Source organism: Salmo salar, chromosome ssa06 (genome assembly GCF_905237065.1).
Source record: "Salmo salar chromosome ssa06, Ssal_v3.1, whole genome shotgun sequence".
NCBI lineage: Eukaryota > Metazoa > Chordata > Actinopteri > Salmoniformes > Salmonidae > Salmo > Salmo salar.
In genome coordinates this window covers 93,444,643-93,465,096 of record NC_059447.1, presented here as the reverse complement: position 1 = coordinate 93,465,096, position 20,454 = coordinate 93,444,643, and the positions used below count along the sequence as shown (strand labels likewise).

Genomic DNA, 20,454 nt, shown 5'->3' with positions numbered 1-20,454 from the left:
ATTAATAGTAGAGAGAATGGTTTATTTCAGCTTTGATTTATTTCATCACATTCCCAGTGGGTCAGAAGTTTACATACACTCACTTAGTATTTGGTAGCATTGCCTTTAAATTGTTTAACTTGGGTCAAACGTTTTGGGTAGCCTTCGACAAGCTTCCCACAATAAGTCGGGTGAATTTTGGCCCATTCCTCCTGACAGAGCTGGTGTAAGTGAGTCAGGTTTGTAGGCCTCCTTACTCGCACACGCTTTTTCAGTTCTGCCCACAAACTTTCTATAGGATTGAGGTAAGGGCTTTGTGATGGCCACTCCAATACCTTGACTTTGTTGTCCTTAAGCCATTTTGCCACAACTTTGGAAGTATGCTTGGGGTCATTGTCCATTTGGAAGACCCATTTGCGACCAAGCTTTAACCTGACTGATGTCTTGAGATGTTGCTTCAATATATATACATCATTTTCCTCCCTCATGATGCCATCTATTTTGTGAAGTGCACCAGTCCCTCCTGCAGCAAAACACCCCCACAACATGATGCTGCCACCCCCGTGCATCACGGTTGGGATGGTGTTCTTCGGCTTGCAAGCCTCCCCCTTTCTCCTCCAATCATAACGATGGTGATTATGGCCAAGCAGTTCTATTTTTGTTTCATCAGACCAGAGGACATTTCTCCAAAAAGTACGATCTTTGTCCCCATGTGCAGTTGCAAACCGTAGTCTGGCTTTTTTATGGCGGTTTTGGAGCAGTGGCTTCTTCCTTGCTGAGCGGCCTTTCAGGTCATGTCGATGTAGGACTCGTTTTACTGTGGATATAGATACTTTGTACCTTTTTCCTCCAGCATCTTCACAAGGTCCTTTGCTGTTGTTCTGGGATTGATTTGCACTTTTCGCACCAAAGTATGTTCATCTCTAGGAGACAGAACGTGTCTCCTTCCTGAGCGGTATGACGGCTGCGTGGTCCCATGGTGTTTATACTTGCGTACTATTGTTTGTACAGGTGAACGTGGTACCTTCAGGCATTTGGAAATTGCTCCCAAGGATGAACCAGACTTGTGGAGGTCTATAATTTATTTTGTGAGGTCTTGGCTGATTTCTTTTGATTTTCCCATGATGTCAAGCAGAGGCACTGAGTTTGAAGGTCGGCCTTGAAATACATCCACAGGTACACCTCCAATTGACTCAAATGATGTCAATTAGCCTATCAGAAGCTTCTAAAGCCATGACATCATTTTCTGGAATTGTCCAAGCTGTTTAAAGGCACAGTCAACTTAGTGTATGTAAACTTCTGTCCCACTGGAATTGTGATAGTGAATTATAAGTGAAATAATCTGTCTGTAAACAATTATTGGAAAAATGACTTGTGTCATGCACAAAGTAGATGTCCTAACCAACTTGCCAAAACTATAGTTTGTTAACAAGAAACTTGTGGAGTGGTTGAAAAACGCGTTTTAATGACTCCAACTTAAGTGGATATAAACTTCCGACTTCAACTGTATAAAGTATTGTACAGCTAACCTTGTGGGAACACAAAATCCAGTCCCTTTAAAAATTCTATTTTCCCTAACCCGTACTCTTGCTCTAACTCAAACGTAACCCTAACTCCTAACCTTAAACCTAGCTCCTAACCCTAACCTTAACCATAGCTCCTAACCTTAACCCTAGCTCCTAACCTTAACCCTAGCTCCTAACCCTAACCCTAGCTCCTAACCCTAACCCTAACCTTAACCCTAGCCCCTAACCTTAACCCTAGCTCCTAACCTTAACCCTAGCTCCTAACCTTAACCCTAGCTCCTAACCCTAACCCTAGCTCCTAACCCTAGCTCCTAAACCTAACCCTAGCTCCTAACCCTAACCCTAGCTCCTAACCCTAGCTCCTAACCTTAACCCTAGCTCCTAACCCTAACCCTAGGTCCTAACCCTAACCCTAACCTTAACCCTAGCCCCTAACCTTAACCCTAACCCTAGCTCCTAACTCTAACCCTAGCTCCTAACCCTAGCTCCTAACCCTAACCCTAGCTCCTAACCCTAACCCTAGCTCCTAACACTAACCCTAGCTCCTAACACTAACCCTAGCCCCTAACCTTAACCCTAGCCCCTAACCTTAACCCTAGCTCCTAACCTTAACCCTAGCTCCTAACCTTAACCCTAGCTCCTAACCCTAACCCTAGCTCCTAATCCTAACCCTAGCTCCTAACCTTAACCCTAGCTCCTAACCCTAACCCTAGCTCCTAATCCTAACCCTAGCTCCTAACCCTAACCCTAGCTCCTAACCCTAACTCCTAACCCTAACCCTAACCCTAACCTTAACCCTAGCTCCTAACCCTAACCTTAACCCTAGCTCCTAACCCTAACCTTAACCCTAGTTCCTAACCCTAGCTCCTAACCCTAACCCTAGCTCCTAACCTTAACCCTAGCTCCTAACCTTAACCCTAACCCTAACCTTAACCCTAGCTCCTAACCTTAACCCTAGCTCCTAACCCTAACCTTAACCCTAGCTCCTAACCTTAACCCTAGCTCCTAACCTTAACCCTAGCTCCTAACCCTAACCTTAACCCTAGCTCCTAACCCTAACCTTAACCCTAGCTCCTAACCCTGGCTCCTACCCTAACCTTAACCCTGGCTCCTAACCCTAGCTCCTAACCCTAACCTTAACCCTAGCTCCTAACCCTGGCTCCTAACCCTAACCTTAACCCTAGCTCCTAACCCTAGCTCCTAACCCTAACCTTAACCCTAGCTCCTAACCCTAACCTTAACCCTAGCTCCTAACCCTAACCTTAACCCTAGCTCCTAACCCTAACCCTAGGTCCTAACCCTAACCTTAACCCTAGCTCCTAACCCTAACCCTAGCTCCTAACCCTAACCCTAGCTCCTAACCCTAACCCTAGCTCCTAACCCTAGCTCCTAACCCTAACCCTAGCTCCTAACCCAACTCAATCCCCTGTTTTAGGTCAGTTAGGATCACCACTTTATTTTAAGAATGTGAAATGTCAGAATTAATAGTAGAGAGAATGGTTTATTTCAGCTTTGATTTATTTCATCACATTCCCAGTGGGTCAGAAGTTTACATACACTCACTTAGTATTTGGTAGCATTGCCTTTAAATTGTTTAACTTGGGTCAAACGTTTTGGGTAGCCTTCGACAAGCTTCCCACAATAAGTCGGGTGAATTTTGGCCCATTCCTCCTGACAGAGCTGGTGTAAGTGAGTCAGGTTTGTAGGCCTCCTTACTCGCACACGCTTTTTCAGTTCTGCCCACAAACTTTCTATAGGATTGAGGTAAGGGCTTTGTGATGGCCACTCCAATACCTTGACTTTGTTGTCCTTAAGCCATTTTGCCACAACTTTGGAAGTATGCTTGGGGTCATTGTCCATTTGGAAGACCCATTTGCGACCAAGCTTTAACCTGACTGATGTCTTGAGATGTTGCTTCAATATATATACATCATTTTCCTCCCTCATGATGCCATCTATTTTGTGAAGTGCACCAGTCCCTCCTGCAGCAAAACACCCCCACAACATGATGCTGCCACCCCGTGCATCACGGTTGGGATGGTGTTCTTCGGCTTGCAAGCCTCCCCCTTTCTCCTCCAATCATAACGATGGTGATTATGGCCAAGCAGTTCTATTTTTGTTTCATCAGACCAGAGGACATTTCTCCAAAAAGTACGATCTTTGTCCCCATGTGCAGTTGCAAACCGTAGTCTGGCTTTTTTATGGCGGTTTTGGAGCAGTGGCTTCTTCCTTGCTGAGCGGCCTTTCAGGTCATGTCGATGTAGGACTCGTTTTACTGTGGATATAGATACTTTGTACCTTTTTCCTCCAGCATCTTCACAAGGTCCTTTGCTGTTGTTCTGGGATTGATTTGCACTTTTCGCACCAAAGTATGTTCATCTCTAGGAGACAGAACGTGTCTCCTTCCTGAGCGGTATGACGGCTGCGTGGTCCCATGGTGTTTATACTTGCGTACTATTGTTTGTACAGGTGAACGTGGTACCTTCAGGCATTTGGAAATTGCTCCCAAGGATGAACCAGACTTGTGGAGGTCTATAATTTATTTTGTGAGGTCTTGGCTGATTTCTTTTGATTTTCCCATGATGTCAAGCAGAGGCACTGAGTTTGAAGGTCGGCCTTGAAATACATCCACAGGTACACCTCCAATTGACTCAAATGATGTCAATTAGCCTATCAGAAGCTTCTAAAGCCATGACATCATTTTCTGGAATTGTCCAAGCTGTTTAAAGGCACAGTCAACTTAGTGTATGTAAACTTCTGTCCCACTGGAATTGTGATAGTGAATTATAAGTGAAATAATCTGTCTGTAAACAATTATTGGAAAAATGACTTGTGTCATGCACAAAGTAGATGTCCTAACCAACTTGCCAAAACTATAGTTTGTTAACAAGAAACTTGTGGAGTGGTTGAAAACGCGTTTTAATGACTCCAACTTAAGTGGATATAAACTTCCGACTTCAACTGTATAAAGTATTGTACAGCTAACCTTGTGGGAACACAAAATCCAGTCCCTTTAAAAATTATATTTTCCCTAACCCGTACTCTTGCTCTAACTCAAACGTAACCCTAACTCCTAACCTTAAACCTAGCTCCTAACCCTAACCTTAACCATAGCTCCTAACCTTAACCCTAGCTCCTAACCTTAACCCTAGCTCCTAACCCTAACCCTAGCTCCTAACCCTAACCCTAACCTTAACCCTAGCCCCTAACCTTAACCCTAGCTCCTAACCTTAACCCTAGCTCCTAACCTTAACCCTAGCTCCTAACCCTAACCCTAGCTCCTAACCCTAGCTCCTAAACCTAACCCTAGCTCCTAACCCTAACCCTAGCTCCTAACCCTAGCTCCTAACCTTAACCCTAGCTCCTAACCCTAACCCTAGGTCCTAACCTACCCTAACCTTAACCCTGGCCCTAACCTTAACCCTAACCCTAGCTCCTAACTCTAACCCTAGCTCCTAACCCTAGCTCCTAACCCTAACCCTAGCTCCTAACCCTAACCCTAGCTCCTAACACTAACCCTAGCTCCTAACACTAACCCTGGCCCTAACCTTAACCCTAGCCCTAACCTTAACCCTAGCTCCTAACCTTAACCCTAGCTCCTAACCTTAACCCTAGCTCCTAACCCTAACCCTAGCTCCTAATCCTAACCCTAGCTCCTAACCTTAACCCTGGCTCCTAACCTAACCCTAGCTCCTAATCCTAACCCTAGCTCCTAACCCTAACCCTAGCTCCTAACCCTAACTCCTAACCCTAACCTACCCTAACCTTAACCCTAGCTCCTAACCCTAACCTTAACCCTAGCTCCTAACCCTAACCTTAACCCTAGTTCCTAACCCTAGCTCCTAACCCTAACCCTAGCTCCTAACCTTAACCCTAGCTCCTAACCTTAACCCTAACCCTAACCTTAACCCTAGCTCCTAACCTTAACCCTAGCTCCTAACCCTAACCTTAACCCTAGCTCCTAACCTTAACCCTAGCTCCTAACCTTAACCCTAGCTCCTAACCCTAACCTTAACCCTAGCTCCTAACCCTAACCTTAACCCTAGCTCCTAACCCTAGCTCCTAACCCTAACCTTAACCCTAGCTCCTAACCCTAGCTCCTAACCCTAACCTTAACCCTAGCTCCTAACCCTAGCTCCTAACCCTAACCTTAACCCTAGCTCCTAACCCTAGCTCCTACCCTAACCTTAACCCTAGCTCCTAACCCTAACCTTAACCCTAGCTCCTAACCCTAACCCTAGGTCCTAACCCTAACCTTAACCCTAGCTCCTAACCCTAACCCTAGCTCCTAACCCTAACCCTAGCTCCTAACCCTAACCCTAGCTCCTAACCCTAGCTCCTAACCCTAACCCTAGCTCCTAACCCAACTCAATCCCCTGTTTTAGGTCAGTTAGGATCACCACTTTATTTTAAGAATGTGAAATGTCAGAATTAATAGTAGAGAGAATGGTTTATTTCAGCTTTGATTTATTTCATCACATTCCCAGTGGGTCAGAAGTTTACATACACTCACTTAGTATTTGGTAGCATTGCCTTTAAATTGTTTAACTTGGGTCAAACGTTTTGGGTAGCCTTCGACAAGCTTCCCACAATAAGTCGGGTGAATTTTGGCCCATTCCTCCTGACAGAGCTGGTGTAAGTGAGTCAGGTTTGTAGGCCTCCTTACTCGCACACGCTTTTTCAGTTCTGCCCACAAACTTTCTATAGGATTGAGGTAAGGGCTTTGTGATGGCCACTCCAATACCTTGACTTTGTTGTCCTTAAGCCATTTTGCCACAACTTTGGAAGTATGCTTGGGGTCATTGTCCATTTGGAAGACCCATTTGCGACCAAGCTTTAACCTGACTGATGTCTTGAGATGTTGCTTCAATATATATACATCATTTTCCTCCCTCATGATGCCATCTATTTTGTGAAGTGCACCAGTCCCTCCTGCAGCAAAACACCCCCACAACATGATGCTGCCACCCCCGTGCATCACGGTTGGGATGGTGTTCTTCGGCTTGCAAGCCTCCCCCTTTCTCCTCCAATCATAACGATGGTGATTATGGCCAAGCAGTTCTATTTTTGTTTCATCAGACCAGAGGACATTTCTCCAAAAAGTACGATCTTTGTCCCCATGTGCAGTTGCAAACCGTAGTCTGGCTTTTTTTATGGCGGTTTTGGAGCAGTGGCTTCTTCCTTGCTGAGCGGCCTTTCAGGTCATGTCGATGTAGGACTCGTTTTACTGTGGATATAGATACTTTGTACCTTTTTCCTCCAGCATCTTCACAAGGTCCTTTGCTGTTGTTCTGGGATTGATTTGCACTTTTCGCACCAAAGTATGTTCATCTCTAGGAGACAGAACGTGTCTCCTTCCTGAGCGGTATGACGGCTGCGTGGTCCCATGGTGTTTATACTTGCGTACTATTGTTTGTACAGGTGAACGTGGTACCTTCAGGCATTTGGAAATTGCTCCCAAGGATGAACCAGACTTGTGGAGGTCTATAATTTATTTTGTGAGGTCTTGGCTGATTTCTTTTGATTTTCCCATGATGTCAAGCAGAGGCACTGAGTTTGAAGGTCGGCCTTGAAATACATCCACAGGTACACCTCCAATTGACTCAAATGATGTCAATTAGCCTATCAGAAGCTTCTAAAGCCATGACATCATTTTCTGGAATTGTCCAAGCTGTTTAAAGGCACAGTCAACTTAGTGTATGTAAACTTCTGTCCCACTGGAATTGTGATAGTGAATTATAAGTGAAATAATCTGTCTGTAAACAATTATTGGAAAAATGACTTGTGTCATGCACAAAGTAGATGTCCTAACCAACTTGCCAAAACTATAGTTTGTTAACAAGAAACTTGTGGAGTGGTTGAAAAACGCGTTTTAATGACTCCAACTTAAGTGGATATAAACTTCCGACTTCAACTGTATAAAGTATTGTACAGCTAACCTTGTGGGAACACAAAATCCAGTCCCTTTAAAAATTATATTTTCCCTAACCCGTACTCTTGCTCTAACTCAAACGTAACCCTAACTCCTAACCTTAAACCTAGCTCCTAACCCTAACCTTAAGCATAGCTCCTAACCTTAACCCTAGCTCCTAACCTTAACCCTAGCTCCTAACCCTAACCCTAGCTCCTAACCCTAACCCTAACCTTAACCCTAGCCCCTAACCTTAACCCTAGCTCCTAACCTTAACCCTAGCTCCTAACCTTAACCCTAGCTCCTAACCCTAACCCTAGCTCCTAACCCTAGCTCCTAAACCTAACCCTAGCTCCTAACCCTAACCCTAGCTCCTAACCCTAGCTCCTAACCTTAACCCTAGCTCCTAACCCTAACCCTAGGTCCTAACCCTAACCCTAACCTTAACCCTAGCCCCTAACCTTAACCCTAACCCTAGCTCCTAACTCTAACCCTAGCTCCTAACCCTAGCTCCTAACCCTAACCCTAGCTCCTAACCCTAACCCTAGCTCCTAACACTAACCCTAGCTCCTAACACTAACCCTGGCCCTAACCTTAACCCTAGCCCCTAACCTTAACCCTAGCTCCTAACCTTAACCCTAGCTCCTAACCTTAACCCTAGCTCCTAACCCTAACCCTAGCTCCTAATCCTAACCCTAGCTCCTAACCTTAACCCTAGCTCCTAACCCTAACCCTAGCTCCTAATCCTAACCCTAGCTCCTAACCCTAACCCTAGCTCCTAACCCTAACTCCTAACCCTAACCCTAACCTTAACCCTAGCTCCTAACCCTAACCTTAACCCTAGCTCCTAACCCTAACCTTAACCCTAGTTCCTAACCCTAGCTCCTAACCCTAACCCTAGCTCCTAACCTTAACCCTAGCTCCTAACCTTAACCCTAGCTCCTAACCCTAACCCTGGCTCCTAACCCTAACCCTAGCTCCTAACCTTAACCCTAGCTCCTAACCTTAACCCTAGCTCCTAACCTTAACCCTAACCCTAACCCTTAACCCTAACCCTTAACCCTAGCTCCTAAACCTTAACCCTAGCTCCTAACCTTAACCCTAGCTCCTAACCCTAACCCTAGCTCCTAATCCTAACCCTAGTTCCTAACCCTAACCCTAGCTCCTAACCCTAACCCTAGCTCCTAACCCTAACCCTAGCTCCTAACCCTAACCCTAACTCTAACTCCTAACCCTAACCCTAGCTCCTAACCCTAACCTTAACCCTAGCTCCTAACCCTAACCACCCTAGCTCCTAACCCTAACCCTAGCTCCTAACCTTAACCCTAGCTCCTAACCTTAACCCTAGCTCCTAACCTTAACCCTAGCTCCTAACCTTAACCCTAGCTCCTAACCTTAACCCTAGCTCCTAACCCTAACCCTAGCTCCTAACCCTAGCTCCTAACCCTAACCCTAGCTCCTAACCCTAACCCTAGCTCCTAACCCTAACCCTAGCTCCTAACCTTAACCCTAGCTCCTAACCCTAGCTCCTAACCCTAACCCTAGCTCCTAACCCTAACCCTAGCTCCTTAACCCTAGCTCCTAACCTTAACCCTAGCTCCTAATCTTAACCCTAGCTCCTAACCTTAACCCTAGCTCCTAACCTTAACCCTAGCTCCTAACCCTAACCCTAGCTCCTAACCCTAACCCTAGCTCCTAACCCTAACCCTAACCCTAGCTCCTAACCCTAACCCTAGCTCCTAACCCTAACCCTAGCTCCTAAAACTAAAACTAATTCTAACCTTAACCCTAGCTCCTAACCCTAACCCTAGCTCCTAACCTTAACTCTAGCTCCTAACCTTAACCCTAGCTCCTAACCTTAACCCTAGCTCCTAACCCTAACCCTAGCTCCTAACCCTAACCCTAGCTCCTAACCCTAACCCTAGCTCCTAAAACTAATTATAACCTTAACCCTAGCTCCTAACCCTAACCCTAGCTCCTAACCTTAACCCTAGCTCCTAACCTTAACCCTAGCTCCTAACCTTAACCCTAGCTCCTAACCCTAACCCTAGCTCCTAACCTTAACCCTAGCTCCTAAAACTAAAACTAATTCTAACCCTAACCCTAGCTCCTAAAACTAATTCTAACCCTAGCTCCTAACCTTAACCCTAGCTCCTAACCTTAACCCTAGCCCCTAACCCTAGCTCCTAACCCTAACCCTAACCCTAGCTCCTAACCCTAACCCTAGCTCCTAACCTTAGCTCCTAACCCTAACCCTAGCTCCTAACCCTAGCTCCTAACCCTAGCTCCTAACCCTAACCCTAGCTCCTAACCCTAAACCTAGCTCCTAACCCTAACCCTAGCTCCTAACCCTAGCTCCTAACCCTAACCCTAGCTCCTAACCCTAACCCTAGGTCCTAACCTTAACCCTATCTCCTAACCGTAACCCTAGCTCCTAACCCTAGCTCCTAACCCTAACCCTAGCTCCTAACCTTAACCCTAGCTCCTAACCCTAACCCTAGCTCCTAACCCTAACCCTAGCTCCTAACCCTAACCCTAGCTCCTAACCCTAAACCTAGCTCCTAAAACTAAAACTAATTAACCTTAACCCTAGCTCCTAACCCTAACCCTAGCTCCTAACCTTAACCCTAACCCTAGCTCCTAACCCTAGCTCCTAACCCTAACCCTAGCTCCTAACCCTAACCCTAGCTCCTAAAACTAATTCTAACCTTAACCCTAGCTCCTAACCCTAACCCTAGCTCCTAACCTTAACCCTAGCTCCTAACCCTAACCCTAGCTCCTAACCTTAACCCTAGCTCCTAAAACTAAAACTAATTCTAACCTTAACCCTAGCTCCTAACCCTAACCCTAGCTCCTAACCTTAACCCTAGCTCCTAACCTTAACCCTAGCTCCTAACCTTAACCCTAGCCCCTAACCCTAACCTTAACCCTAGCTCCTAACCTTAACCCTAGCTCCTAACCCTAACCCTAACCCTAGCTCCTAACCCTAACCCTAACCCTAGCTCCTAACCCTAGCTCCTAACCCTAGCTCCTAACCCTAGCTCCTAACCCTAGCTCCTAACCCTAGCTCCTAACCCTAGCTCCTAACCCTAGCTCCTAACCCTAGCTCCTAACCCTAGCTCCTAACCCTAGCTCCTAACCCTAGCTCCTAACCCTAGTTCCTACATTGTCGGGACTAACAGAATGTCCCCAGTTGGTCAAGTTGTTGTTTGTTTACTATTATTGTGGAGACTTCTGGTGCAAGTAGAGTTAAACACGTCCACGACAGACAGACAGACAGACAGACAGACAGACAGACAGACAGACAGACAGACAGACAGACAGACAGACAGACAGACAGACAGACGTCTCAGTGGTCGGAGGTAGTTGAGCGAGTCCTTCCACCAGCTGTGGTCTAACACGTGTGTGTGTGTGTGTGTGTGTGTGTGTGTGTGTGTGTGTGTGTGTGTGTGTGTGTGTGTGTGTGTGTGTGTGTGTGTGTGTGTGTGTGTGTGTGTGTGCGCGTGCGCGTGTGTGTGTGTGTGTGAAACCCCTTTGTGTTCTTACACGCAGTGGTCGGAGATTGTTGAGCTGGTCCTTCCACCAGTTGTGGTCGCTGACGGCAGTCAGAACAGCCTTAGTGGTCAGGCCAGTATTGGCCAGGACCTCGATGGTTCTGTTGGTGGTACGGTGGAGTAGGTCTCCTGCAGCGCCACCCAGTGGTGAAACAGAGGACTGAAGAGGGGTAACAACGTTAGCACAACACTAATACAGCCCACAACTTCCTCATAATGTCCAAGTCTTCCAGAAATCACAGGTTGGAAGATTCCCAGAATAACAAGGAAGTAGTAACGAAAACCATTTCCCCGAGAAAAACTGAAAATATTGGTAAATGTATCCCTATTTTGGAAACCCTAAGCCTTCAAAAAAATAGCACAGAGAAGCTAAAACGCAAGGTAAAACCATTACTAGAGGTACAAGACATTGAGTTACTCTCTGTTCAAACACCCAGCAGCTACGAGAGATGTCACACTGAGACTGAGGGCGACATTTTCCAACGGTGTGAAAAGCAAATGTTGTTAAATGTAGCACGCACTTCATAAAAATCTGGCAGGGTGATTTCATTCCAAATCTTTTCATCAAAAATAGGCTTTAAAAAAATAAAAATAACACTATTTATGTATTGCTCGGATTGCTAAACTCCAGTTGAATTATCACTTCCTTGTAACGCGTATCATAGAAGAAAAGTTCAAAAATAAAAAATAAACTGACAGATTGAAGTGTTGTGTTGTTCTAGTGGTGTATGGACATTGTGTTGTTGTAGTGGTGTATGGACATTGTGTTGTTGTAGTGGTGTATGGACATTGTGTTATTGTAGTGGTGTATGGGACATTGTGTTGTTGTAGTGGTGTATGGACATTGTGTTGTTGTAGTGGTGTATGGACATTGTGTTGTTGTAGTGGTGTATGGACATTGTGTTGTTGTAGTGGTGTATGGACATTGTGTTATTGTAGTGGTGTATGGGACATTGTGTTGTTGTAGTGGTGTATGGACATTGTGTTGTTGTAGTGGTGTATGGGACATTGTGTTGTATGGGACATTGTGTTGTTGTAGTGGTGTATGGGACATTGTGTTGTTGTAGTGGTGTATGGGACATTGTGTTGTTGTAGTGGTGTATGGGACATTGTGTTGTTGTAGTGGTGTATGGGACATTGTGTTGTTGTAGTGGTGTATGGACATTGTGTTGTTGTAGTGGTGTATGGGACATTGTGTTGTTGTAGTGGTGTATGGGACATTGTGTTGTTGTAGTGGTGTATGGGACATTGTGTTGTTCTAGTGGTGTATGGACATTGTGTTGTTGTAGTGGTGTATGGGACATTGTGTTGTGTTGTTCTAGTGGTGTATGGGACATTGTGTTGTGTTGTTCTAGTGGTGTATGGGACATTGTGTTGTGTTGTTCTAGTGGTGTATGGGACATTGTGTTGTGTTGTTGTAGTGGTGTATGGGACATTGTGTTGTGTTGTTCTAGTGGTGTATGGGACATTGTGTTGTTGTAGTGGTGTATGGACATTGTGTTGTTGTAGTGGTGTATGGACATTGTGTTGTTGTAGTGGTGTATGGGACATTGTGTTGTTGTAGTGGTGTATGGGACATTGTGTTGTACTGTACAGATGATAAACAGAGAGACACACTCACACACACCTGTACTGAATCTGTCCCGTCCCGGAAACATTCAGGTTCAGAGGGCTCAATCTGATAGTTCACTGCCTGGTACAACACCTGGGGAGAGGGGGAGAGGGGGAGAGAGGGAGGGGGAGAGAGGGGGAGAGGGGGAGAGAGAGGGGGAGGGAGAGAGAGGGGGAGGGAGAGGGGGAGGGAGAGAGAGAGAGAGGGGGAGGGAGGAGGAGAGAGAGGGGGAGAGAGGAGAAATGTTCCAACATCTAGTGGAAAGCCTTCCCAGAAGAGAGGAGGCTGTTATAGCAGCAAAGGGGGGGATCAACTCCATATTAATGACCATGATGTTGGAATGAGATGTTCAAGGAGCAGGTGTCCACATACTTTTGGTCATGTAGTGTGGCGCCAGGAAATAACCTCTCACTCAATATCAAACAGAACATAGGGGATGATCGTGGACTTCAGGAAACAGCAGAGGGAGCAGCCCCCCCCCCCCCATCCACAGGATCGCAGTGGAGAAGGTGGAAAGCTTCAAGTTCCTCGGCGTACACATCACGGACAAAATGGTCCACCCACACAGACAGTGTGGTGAAGAAGGCGCAACAGACCCTCTTCAACCTCAGGAGGCTGAATAAATTTGGCTTGGCACCTAAAACCCTCACGCATTTTTTACAGATGCACAATTGAGAGCATCCTGTCGGGCTGTATCACCGTATGGTATGACAACTGCACCGCCCGCTGCCGCAGGGCTCTCCAGAGGGTAGTGCGGTCTGGCCAACGCATCACCGGGGGCAAACTACCTGCCCTCCAGGACACCTACACCACCCGATGTCACAGGAAGGCCAAAAAAGATAATCAAGGACAACAACCACTCATTCCATGGAGGGCTGAGTGTGACCTTAATTCATCAATCAAGTAATGACTGAAAACCCACAGACAGAGTTTGACACATGGTCTAGAGGTTAAAGGTCAGGGGTTACCTGTGTCTGTAGGTCACTAGAGGCAGCCAGGAGGGGGTGGATGCTGGCTGGGGGGCAGTGAGTCAAAGAGAAGGCCAGCAGCTCCTGGCGAGCCCTGAGGTCCAAGTACCCCTCACACTGTCCAAGCAGGCTACACACTTCCCAGCCATCACCATAACCTGTAGAGAAAGGGGGGGGGGGGGAGATGACAATAACATAAGACCAACTACTTAACCCTAATTTCTCCTGTAAGTGGCTCTGGATAAGGGTGTCTGTTAAATGATTAACATGTAAAAGTATCTGCCTCTTCCAACCAGGTCCCAGCTCTCACAGAGAGAGAGAGAGAGAGAGAGAGAGAGAGAGAGTCCCAGCTCTTACAGAGAGAGAGAGAGAGAGAGAGAGAGAGAGTCCCAGCTCTTACAGAGAGAGAGAGAGAGAGAGAGAGAGAGAGAGAGAGTCCCAGCTCTCACAGAGAGAGAGTCCCAGCTCTCACAGAGAGAGAGAGAGAGAGAAAGAGAGAGTCCCAGCTCTTACAGAGAGAGAGAGAGAGAGAGAGAGAGAGTCCCAGCTCTCACAGAGAGAGAGAGAGTCCCAGCTCTTACAGAGCGAGAGAGAGAGAGAGTCCCAGCTCTCACAGAGAGAGAGAGAGAGTCCCAGCTCTTACAGAGAGAGAGAGAGTCCCAGCTCTTACAGAGAGAGAGAGAGTCCCAGCTCTCACAGAGAGAGAGAGAGTCCCAGCTCTCACAGAGAGAGAGAGAGAGAGAGAGACAGAGTCCCAGCTCTTACAGAGAGAGAGAGAGTCCCAGCTCTTACAGAGAGAGAGAGAGTCCCAGCTCTTACAGAGAGAGAGAGAGAGAGAGAGAGAGTCCCAGCTCTTACAGAGAGAGAGAGAGAGAGAGAGAGTCCCAGCTCTTACAGAGAGAGAGAGAGAGAGAGTCCCAGCTCTTACAGAGAGAGAGAGAGAGAGAGAGTCCCAGCTCTCACAGAGAGAGAGAGAGAGTCCCAGCTCTTACAGAGAGAGAGAGAGTGTCCCAACTCTTACAGAGAGAGAGAGAGTCCCAGCTCTTACAGAGAGAGAGAGTCCCAGCTCTTACAGAGAGAGAGAGAGAGAGAGAGAGAGAGAGTCCCAGCTCTTACAGAGAGAGAGAGAGAGAGAGAGTCCCAGCTCTTACAGAGAGAGAGAGAGTCCCAGCTCTTACAGAGAGAGAGAGAGAGAGAAAGAGAGAGTCCCAGCTCTTACAGAGAGAGAGAGAGAGAGAGAGAGAGTCCCAGCTCTTACAGAGAGAGAGAGAGAGTCCCAGCTCTCACAGAGAGAGAGAGAGTCCCAGCTCTTACAGAGAGAGAGAGAGAGAGAAAGAGAGAGTCCCAGCTCTTACAGAGAGAGAGAGAGTCCCAGCTCTTACAGAGAGAGAGAGAGAGAGTCCCAGCTCTTACAGAGAGAGAGAGAGAGTCCCAGCTCTCACAGAGAGAGAGAGAGTCCCAGCTCTTACAGAGAGAGAGAGAGAGTCCCAGCTCTCACAGAGAGAGAGAGAGTGCCAGCTCTTACAGAGAGAGAGAGAGTCCCAACTCTTACAGAGAGAGAGAGAGTCCCAACTCTTACAGAGAGAGAGAGAGTCCCAGCTCTTACAGAGAGAGAGAGAGAGAGTCCCAGCTCTTACAGAGAGAGAGAGAGTCCCAGCTCTTACAGAGAGAGAGAGAGAGAGAGTCCCAGCTCTTACAGAGAGAGAGAGAGTCCCAGCTCTTACAGAGAGAGAGAGAGAGAGAGTCCCAGCTCTTACAGAGAGAGAGAGAGTCCCAGCTCTTACAGAGAGAGAGAGAGTCCCAGCTCTTACAGAGAGAGAGAGAGAGAGAGAGAGTCCCAGCTCTTACAGAGAGAGAGAGAGTCCCAGCTCTTACAGAGAGAGAGAGAGAGAGAGAGACAGAGTCCCAGCTCTTACAGAGAGAGAGAGAGTCCCAGCTCTTACAGAGAGAGAGAGAGAGTCCCAGCTCTTACAGAGAGAGAGAGAGTCCCAGCTCTTACAGAGAGAGAGAGAGTCCCAGCTCTTACAGAGAGAGAGAGAGAGAGTCCCAGCTCTTACAGAGAGAGAGAGAGTCCCAGCTCTTACAGAGAGAGAGAGTCCCAGCTCTTACAGAGAGAGAGAGAGAGAGAGAGAGTCCCAGCTCTTACAGAGAGAGAGAGAGAGTCCCAGCTCTTACAGAGAGAGAGAGAGAGAGAGAGACAGAGTCCCAGCTCTTACAGAGAGAGAGAGAGTCCCAGCTCTTACAGAGAGAGAGAGAGAGTCCCAGCTCTTACAGAGAGAGAGAGAGAGTCCCAGCTCTTACAGAGAGAGAGAGAGTCCCAGCTCTTACAGAGAGAGAGAGAGTCCCAACTCTTACAGAGAGAGAGAGAGAGAGTCCCAGCTCTTACAGAGAGAGAGAGAGTCCCAACTCTTACAGAGAGAGAGAGAGTCCCAGCTCTTACAGAGAGAGAGAGAGTCCCAGCTCTTACAGAGAGAGAGAGAGAGAGAGAGAGAGAGTCCCAGCTCTTACAGAGAGAGAGAGAGAGAGTCCCAGCTCTTACAGAGAGAGAGAGAGTGCCAGCTCTTACAGAGAGAGAGAGAGTGCCAGCTCTTACAGAGAGAGTCCCATGATGACAAGTTGTTTTCAGGGCCCAAATTGAACCCTATTCCTTAAATACAGCACTCCTGTCGACCAGGAGCCATAGGGAGAGAGACTCTATACAGGGAATGGCAGATTCTGCCTGCCCAGCATCACAGTGCAGAGTAATGACATGTGGGTTACAGTGTGAGTGAATGTGTGAGTGAGTGACAGTGCGTGAGTGACAGTGCGTGAGTGACAGTGCGTGAGTGAGTGAGTGACAGTGAGTGAGTGAGTGAGTGACAGTGAGTGAGTGAGTGAGTGACAGTGAGTGAGTGAGTGACAGTGAGTGAGTGAGTGACAGTGCGTGAGTGACAGTGCGTGAGTGACAGTGCGTGAGTGACAGTGCGTGAGTGACAGTGCGTGAGTGACAGTGCGTGAGTGACAGTGCGTGAGTGACAGTGCGTGAGTGACAGTGCGTGAGTGACAGTGCGTGAGTGACAGTGAGTGAGTGACAGACAGTGAGTGACAGTGAGTGAGTGACAGACAGTGAGTGACAGTGCGTGAGAGGCGTCAGCCAGGAGAAAACCCATTGATCTGATCAGTAATGTAGTTCTGAGAGCACAGAGATAAACAACTGGTTTGTCCTCAGCTGTTTCAGGATAAACCGTGTCTCAAACACCAACCTATTCCTGATGTAGTGCACTACTGTTTACCAAAGCCCAGGGACTGCTGGTCTAAAGTAGTGTTCTATATAGGGAATAGGGTTCCATAGGGCTCTGGTCTAAAGTAGTGCACTATATAGGGAATAGGGCTCTGGTCTAAAGTAGTGCACTATATAGGGAATAGGGTTCCATAGGGCTCTGGTCTAAAGTAGTGTACTATATAGGGAATAGGGTGGCATAGGGCTCTGGTCTAAAGTAGTGCACTATATAGGGAATAGGGAGTCATAGAGCCCTGTCTAAAGTAGTGTTCTATATAGGGAATATGGTGGTATTTGTTATGAAGCCTCAGAACACCCTGCTACATGATCTCATCTCCTCAGACAAGTTGTTTGTGACACATCCTCCCTCCCTCCCTCTCATCCGCTCTCCCTCTCTCCCTCTCATCCTCCCTCTCTCCATCCCTCCCTCTCTATCTCTCATCCTCCCTCCCTCTCTCTCTCCCTCTCTCCCTCCCTCTCTCCATCCCTCCCTCCCTTTCCATCCCTCCCTCCCTCTCTCCATCCCTCCCTCCCTCCCTCCCTCCCTCCCTCTTGTTCTTTTCTCATCTCATCCCACTCTATTTCTGTCTTCCTGCCTGTTTTCCTGACATGCACTGTCAACTGTGGGACCTTATATAGACAGGTGTGTGCCTTTCCAAATCATGTCCAATCAATTGAATTTACCACACCTGGACTCCAATCAAGTTGTAGAAACATCTCAAGGATGATCAATGGAAACAGGAAGCATCTGAGCTCAATTTACCGTCTCATAGCAAAGGGTCTGAAAACTTATGCAAATAAGGTATTTCTGTTTTTTATTTTTAATACAGTTGCACCTGTTTTTGCTTTGTCATTATGGGGTATTGTGATGTCATTATGGGGTATTGTGATGTCATTATAGGGTATTGCGATGTCATTATAGGGTATTGTGATGTCATTATAGGGTATTGTGATGTCATTATGGGGTATTGTGATGTCATTATGGGGTATTGTGATGTCATTATGGAGTATTGTGATGTCATTATGGGGTATTGTGATGTCATTATAGGGTATTGCGATGTCATTATAGGGTATTGTGATGTCATTATAGGGTATTGTGATGTCATTATGGGGTATTGTGATGTCATTATGGGGTATTGTGATGTCATTATGGAGTATTGTGATGTCATTATGGGGTATTGTGATGTCATTATAGGGTATTGCGATGTCATTATAGGGTATTGTGATGTCATTATAGGGTATTGTGATGTCATTATGGGGTATTGTGATGTCATTATGGGGTATTGTGATGTCATTATGGGTTATTGTGATGTCATTATGGGGTATTGTGTGAAAATTGCTGCAAAAAAACATGTATTAATCCATTTTAGAATAAGGCTGTAACGTAACAAAATGAGGAGAAAGTCAAGGGGTCTGAATACTTTCCGAAGGCACTGCATGTTACCTCATGGTGCTGTCATTCGGAAACACCAACTTTTACTGCTATGAGTGGTGAAACTACAAAACGCCCTACCCTGGAAGCCTGTGTTTCAGACATAACGAAGTGTCATGGCGGTAAATGTTTTTCCTTTTAAAGTCGGACAAAACAGAGACGCTAGTTCTAGGTCCTAAGAAACAAAGAGATCTTCTGATTGGATCTGACAATTAATCTGGATGGGTTGTACAGTCGTCTCAAATAAAACTGTGAAGGACCTCGGCGTTACCCTGGACCCTGATCTCTCTTTTAACATATCAAAACATACTTAAAGAAAAGGTTATTTTTCTTCTTATTAACATGGCAAAAAATCCTAAACGTTTTTTGTCCAAAAACGATGCAAAGAAGCTAATGCATGCTTTCTAGGTTAGACTACTGCAATGCTCTACTCTCTGGCTACTCGGATAAAACACGAAATAAACTTCAGTTACTTTTAAACACAGCTGATAGAAACTTGAGTAGAACCCCCCCCCCCAAAAAAAAATAGCATATTATTCCAGCGCTAGCCCCTCTAAACTAGCTTCCTGTTAGGGCGTTTTACTGCTAACCTACAAAGCATTACATGGTCTTGCTCCTACCCATCTCCCCAATTTGGTCCTGCCGTACTTACCTACGCGTACGCTACGGTCACAAGACGCAGGCCTCCTAATTGTCCCTAGAATTTCTAAGCAAACAGCTGGAGGCAGGGCTTTCCTCCTATAGAGCAACGTTTTTTCTTTATAGAATGGCTTGCCAATCCACGTGAGAGACGCAGACTCGGTCTCAACCTTTAAGTCTTTACTGAAGACTTATCTCTTCAGTAGGTCCTATGACTGAGTGTAGTCTGGCCCAGGAGTGTGAAGGTGAACGGAAAGGCACTGGAGCAACGAACCGCCCTGGCTGTCTCTGCCTGGCCGGTTCCCCTCTCTCCACTGGGATTCTCTGCCTCTAACCCTTTTACGGGGGCTGAGTCACAGTAGTGATCTTCCTGTCCAGTTTAGTGTCCCCTCGGAAGAAGAGATCTTTGTGGTCTATACTCAGCCTGGTCTGTTGATATCCCTCTAGTGGTGTGGGGTCTATACTCAGCCTGGTGGTCTGTTGATATCCCTCTAGTGGTGTGGGGTCTACACTCAGCCTGGTCTGTTGATATCCCTCTAGTGGTGTGGGGTCTATACTCAGCCTGGTCTGTTGATATCCCTCTAGTGGTGTGGGGTCTATACTCAGCCTGGTCTGTTGATATCCCTCTAGTGGTGTGGGGTCTATACTCAGCCTGGTCTGTTGATATCCCTCTAGTGGTGTGGGGTCTATACTCAGCCTGGTCTGTTGATATCCCTCTAGTGGTGTGGGGTCTATACTCAGCCTGGTGGTCTGTTGATATCCCTCTAGTGGTGTGGGGTCTATACTCAGCCTGGTCTGTTGATATCCCTCTAGTGGTGTGGGGTCTATACTCAGCCTGGTCTGTTGATATCCCTCTAGTGGTGTGGGGTCTATACTCAGCCTGGTCTGTTGATATCCCTCTAGTGGTGTGGGGTCTATACTCAGCCTGGTCTGTTGATATCCCTCTAGTGGTGTGGGGTCTATACTCAGCCTGGTCTGTTGATATCCCTCTAGTGGTGTGGGGTCTATACTCAGCCTGGTGGTCTGTTGATATCCCTCTAGTGGTGTGGGGTCTATACTCAGCCTGGTGGTCTGTTGATATCCCTCTAGTGGTGTGGGGTCTATACTCAGCCTGGTCTGTTGATATCCCTCTAGTGGTGTGGGGTCTATACTCAGCCTGGTGGTCTGTTGATATCCCTCTAGTGGTGTGGGGTCTATACTCAGCCTGGTCTGTTGATATCCCTCTAGTGGTGTGGGGTCTATACTCAGCCTGGTCTGTTGATATCCCTCTAGTGGTGTGGGGTCTATACTCAGCCTGGTCTGTTGATATCCCTCTAGTGGTGTGGGGTCTATACTCAGCCTGGTCTGTTGATATCCCTCTAGTGGTGTGGGGTCTATACTCAGCCTGGTCTGTTGATATCCCTCTAGTGGTGTGGGGTCTATACTCAGCCTGGTCTGTTGATATCCCTCTAGTGGTGTGGGGTCTATACTCAGCCTGGTCTGTTGATATCCCTCTAGTGGTGTGGGGTCTATACTCAGCCTGGTCTGTTGATATCCCTCTAGTGGTGTGGGGTCTTTACTCAGCCTGGTGGTCT

General features: G+C 46.9%; 1 protein-coding gene across 1 annotated transcript in view; it reads right to left on the bottom strand.

The window, feature by feature from the left end:
* Positions 1 to 20,454, bottom strand: part of nbas (NBAS subunit of NRZ tethering complex) — a 307,080-nt gene that overhangs the window by 151,837 nt on the left and 134,789 nt on the right. The window contains exons 34-36 of the mRNA XM_045721215.1: positions 13,551 to 13,708; positions 12,598 to 12,675; positions 10,963 to 11,130 (exon numbers count right to left, since the gene is read on the bottom strand). Of these exons, the coding sequence (XP_045577171.1) occupies positions 10,963 to 11,130; positions 12,598 to 12,675; positions 13,551 to 13,708 (404 nt within the window). The remainder of the gene's footprint in view (positions 1 to 10,962; positions 11,131 to 12,597; positions 12,676 to 13,550; positions 13,709 to 20,454) is intronic.